This window comes from Siniperca chuatsi, linkage group LG8 (assembly GCF_020085105.1).
Source record: "Siniperca chuatsi isolate FFG_IHB_CAS linkage group LG8, ASM2008510v1, whole genome shotgun sequence".
NCBI lineage: Eukaryota > Metazoa > Chordata > Actinopteri > Centrarchiformes > Sinipercidae > Siniperca > Siniperca chuatsi.
In genome coordinates this window covers 12,438,055-12,443,322 of record NC_058049.1, presented here as the reverse complement: position 1 = coordinate 12,443,322, position 5,268 = coordinate 12,438,055, and the positions used below count along the sequence as shown (strand labels likewise).

The following is a 5,268-nucleotide window of genomic DNA, read 5'->3' as shown; positions in this document are numbered from 1 at the left end:
TATTGTGAGTTTTTTTGTCACATAATTTTAAGCCATAATTTGCAAAGAACCACATTACCACTACTATGTGATGTGTTTTTATATTATTTGTTTAATACAGAATAAAAGGACATACTAAATCAGGAGTATCTTTGGAACTTTTTAAATGTACCCATATATCATTTTTTACCTGTGCATTTTTTATAATGTAGACTGCTTCTGTAGTTAATTAGTTTGGTGGAATTGATCAGTCATTCAATAAATTCTGTAAATGGCACATTATGTATTTTATTTTCACATATCTGTCTGTTACATATCTAACCACTTTCTTAACTACACACACACACACTTTCAGTACAATGGCATCCAGGAGCTATAGCCTATAGCTTATAGGCCACTGACAAGTTATGGACACATTGGCTGTTGCAGAGTTACTTATGAAGTGTTGCACCATCAGATTCATGGCTTGCATGTGAAATTCCTTTAACAACACACAATTCAAAACATCTTGCGATTTTTAAATATCCTGTGAAGTTGAAAGAGCATAAAAAGATACTTTATTTCACATGCAGGTCATTTGTAGACCAGTTATATTTTTTCAAAATCTATTATCTTTAAATTTAAGGGTCAGGGTCTTCCACATCAAATGCCAACCTGTTTTTAGTTAATCCCATAACATGGTTTATCCAGCGGTAATAAAGGGACACCCGGGTGTACACACCATATTTCCCTTCTTTTGCACATTCTTCCCCCCAGCTCACAATGCCCGTCAGGAACCACGTGCCATAAATACTGTTTGTGTGAGGACCTCCACTGTCCCCCTGACAGGCATCTTTGGCCTCATTGTAGTATCCTGCACAAAACATGAAGGGAGTGATCATGGCACTGCTGCTGTGCTTACACTCTGTCCGATCTGTGAAGGGAACCTCGACCTTCTGCAAAGTGTTAGCCGTTGATCCAATGAAGCGTATTCGGCCCCAGCCGCTGACCGTTGCCGGGGAAGACTCCTTCACTAGGGCCTCAGTGAAAGCCTGGGGCCCTATGCAGATGGGTCGGACTTTTGAGGAGAAGGTGAGAGGTCTTTTGAGGTACAGCAGGGCAATGTCATGGTTGTACAAGCTTACAGTGGCGTTGTAGCGTGGGTGTATGTGCTGCTCCAACACATCATGATCCTGCTCTGTGCCCTCGTTGGTGTAGATGTTATGCTCCCCTGCAGGTAGAGATATTAGATACAGATATCACTGATTCCTTGTATATTTTTACTCTACAGTAAAGCACATGCAGTGGATGTCCCAAAGCAGATGGCAAAATAATTTCCCCTTTAAAGTGTGATAAATAACATGAAATCAAGAGCTATTTCAAGGACTACGATACACAAAACTTTACACTAGGGCTGCAATAACGATTCTTTTTATTATCAATCAATCAATTATCAAAATAGTCGACTAATTGATTGCCAAATCAATTAACTGACTAATCTTTTAAGCTCTACTTCACACAGAACTACTCCAGCATGCAACTCTACTCCATAGGTGAAACCAGTCGTTGGTAGTGAATCTTACCCACTCTGATGAAGAAGGATTTTTTTGCATCCACCGTGCAATGCGCAGCAGTGATAACCCAGCGTTTGCTGAGAATGGAGCCCCCACAGAATAACTGACCACTGGGACGCTCTATCAAGGCTACCTGAATAAAATGTGGAGAAAAGAGCTGTGAGTAGCAACAAGAAATTGAACATGCTGCAGCTGCTGTTTCTTTTTCTCATGCATTTCCTGTAAAAAAAAGCCTTACGTGCATCAAATACTTCTACTTCCATACAATACCTGCCATGGGATCTCTCCTGGAATTACCATCTTGCCACCCACAATGCGTTTATTAGCTCTAGGTGGCTCTACACTGGGAACCTCAGTGTCCCTGTACACCCACAGGGGCAATTTCTTTTGGAAGTGGATTCCTACAGAGTCGTTTTTGTCTGGAAAAGACGCCGTGGTACTGGCTGGAGTTGAGGGAAGGGATGTAGTGGTGGTGATGCTGGTCAGTGAGGTGGTGTTCAGCAGGCTTGCATTCTCACGGCCAAGCAGAGACTTTCTGGATACTGCACTTACCGCTGTCAGGGCGGTTCTGCCACAGGGAAATTCAACTGGTGATGTGAGAAACGAGCAGTCACATTGTGGAATTAAGAGTCATTATCATGATATTTGGCAAAGAATTCATTAAGAATACATAGATACCTTCTGGTTCACAGTTAACCCCGTCCTGCATCAGCCTGTATCCTGTCGCACAGGAGCATTTTGCTCCAAAGGTTGCCATTGATTCACAGAAGTGCATACAGTCTCCGTTGTTCACATCACACCTTTTTGCTATAACTGAGGAGAAAGAAATCACATTATAAATTCAAACCCATCCTCTTACTACATATATACAATGACATGTTGTTACCACACAGTATAAGCTCCTGTATGTTTTGTTGTCAAACATGTATTGTGTGACCTGCCCTGTATGGTTAAAGCATAGACAGCAAGTCTGTCTTAAAACAATATTCAGGTGCCCATATGAACATTGAAACAGGTTTTGCTTGCTGTAATCATTCTTCCTGTTAATACTGGACATTAAAATATCCCTTCCTAATGCACTTCCAATGGATGTGATGGGGGACAAAATCCACAGTCCACATTCTGTGCAAAAATGTATTCAAAACGTTATCTAAAGCTAAAATTAGCCTTTTTAGCTTGAACATAAAGAGGAAATATTGTACTAAAAAGGCTATAACCTCGGAAGACATCCACTTGATTTGACTAACTCTGAAGTCTCATTTTAACTTCAGAAAAATTAACTTCATAATGTATTTTTGCACAGAATGAGGGATGTGGATTTTGTCTCCCATCACTTTCATATAAAGCACAGTAGGAAGGGATCTCTTAATGGCACATAACTATTGTTTTAAGACATACTTGAAAAATTGTGAACCTATCCTTAAAGGGCACCTACTACACTGTCAAATAAACGTGTGATTCAGGTAAATGCAGTCACTACTCACAGAGAGAGCACTTTGACTACTGTTTTTAGAACATCCAAAAATAATTTTGGGCCTTATAACCAGACTGAGTCTGGATGCAAACCATTGATTTGATTTAGGAAAAAAGGCATCTAACTGTTTATCCTTTGAGAATGAGATCTGATCAGATCTGATCTCATATTCTCGGACAATTTGGATCATGTAGCATAGAAATCTAATTTCTTTTGATCACATTTTTAAGTCGAGCCACAGGACTTTCACTTACCAATCTCACAGTTCCTGCCAGTGAAGCCAGATAGACATGAGCAGGTGTAGTACTCAATGTGGTCTTGGCATGACCCCTGGTTCAGACATGGGCTTGATTTACACTGATTGCCATCTGAAGAAATCCAGACACAGTAGCTCAGCACACAGTCATCTAATAACCTCATTTTGTATCATACTTTTATAAAGCAATGTTTACTCAGGGAAAAAAGTAGAAGGAGAAACATCTTTACATTAAAGTATGTCTAGAAAATAACTTTAGCAATGACTAGAATTCCCTTGACGAGGAATATAACGTGAAAGGTTCATACTCTAAGAAGTCAGAGAGAAAATTACAACACACACAAACACATTAGACAAACAAAGACACAGCCACCACTGCAACATTTCTACCATTTTCTGTTTGTGTTGGGAGAAGTCTGTTATTAAAAACATTCTTACCTACATATCCTGCCCAGAACTCCATCTAAAATACAAAGTAAAGTCTCTGATGAGTACAGCCAGCAAAAACAAGAATATGCATAACATAAAAACAAAATAAATACCCACTGTCTTTTCATCATTCTCAAAGGTCTCTCTGGCCTCTTCCAGGTCACATATTTCCTCTATACACTCTCTCTCCAAGTTACCTTGCAGCCACTCCTCAAACAAACCAGTGTTATGGCGTTTGTGTCTCCGCAGAACGCTGTCGGCTGCCTGATCGGACAGGAACACTGGGCCTGAGGCTGGAGCTGGGGCTGGAGTGAACAAGAGGAAAATATAGTCACACAGACTGTGTTTAAGTAACTGTCACTTCATCTCATAGGTCACAACAACAAATATGTAAAGTCTTGAGATATTATTTTGTATATAAATAAAATAAATAACAGGACAATCCTCCACCTGTCACATGTACTGTCACTCTAAAAGTAAGACTGCACAACTAAAATAAACCTAAAAATCAGAGAGAAATTATTTATGAGCATCATAAACATGAAAGTTTTAATACCTCCATAGTCCAGCTTAAAGTCCAAAAGCAGCAAATATAAGAAAGACAAAGAAAATAGTGCCATTCCAAACAGCTCTGGTATCCTAACACACACATACACACACACACCCACACACTGGACCATCACTCCAAAGTACAGAACTCTGTTTGCACATGTACACTCACAATTAGTTTCATGTTTGTTCAAAAAAAAAAAACATCCTGACTCTGTCTGATAAACGCTAGTGTGTCAACACCTATATGCACTAAGAGACTCCTTCCTTTAGATTGTAGGAATCTTTATGTTTATTTGTAAATTAACAAACATTAGCAAAATCCTGGATTTTCTTTTCCAAATGCATTTACTAAAAGTCTGTCTGTAACTGTGACAACTTATGGCCTGATTTTCACGCTCCAGTAGGTTCAGCTATGGTTACCAATGTTACCATCTTCTGAAAAAAACAAACCATTTTTTCAGTGTTCTGGACTGGAAGTTCTTTATTTCATTACAAAAGGTAGCCATAAAACCAAATATATGAAACATTTCTATTTAGTTATACCAAACGGTTTGCCTATTTACATATAGAGCTCAGGCTTGTATCACTGTGAAGTTTTTCAAAGCATTATAATCACCAAATGTGATTTTACTGTAAATACACAAAAAAATCACAAATTTTGTTGCCTTATTTGTGTTCTTTAATGTATTTTATTGATATTGTATCTAACAACTTTAAAAGAGAATTTATTTTGTCAATATTTCTTTATATTTTTCTATTTTTCTTTCTTTAAATCTACACTCTATAATATACAAGCAACTATTTGGTTTTGTTTGTAACAGTGGTTTTGCTTTTTTCTTTACATTAATTTATTCTTCATTTTATGTGCTGAATATTCTTTGTGACTGTGGACATTACAGCTGTCCCTTTAAATCTTGGTCTTGGTCATTGTGAATTATTGTGATCTGTGCAGCTATTTGAATGCTGTTTGAATTGGGCTTTAATTAGTCTGATCATATTTGTGGAATGGCATGAACCTAAATAAA

General features: G+C 38.2%; 1 protein-coding gene across 1 annotated transcript; it reads right to left on the bottom strand.

Annotated features, from left to right (window-relative positions):
- Nucleotides 1-242: 242 nt before the first annotated feature.
- f9a (coagulation factor IXa) lies at nucleotides 243-4,381 on the bottom strand. Its single transcript, XM_044204486.1, has 8 exons — nucleotides 4,248-4,381; nucleotides 3,809-3,996; nucleotides 3,701-3,725; nucleotides 3,261-3,374; nucleotides 2,211-2,345; nucleotides 1,803-2,119; nucleotides 1,542-1,665; nucleotides 243-1,189 (listed from the first exon to the last, which is right to left on the bottom strand). Exons 1-8 carry the CDS (start codon nucleotides 4,369-4,371, stop codon nucleotides 600-602), a joined length of 1,617 nt encoding a protein of 538 aa, XP_044060421.1. The 5' UTR covers nucleotides 4,372-4,381; the 3' UTR covers nucleotides 243-599.
- Nucleotides 4,382-5,268: the final 887 nt, after the last annotated feature.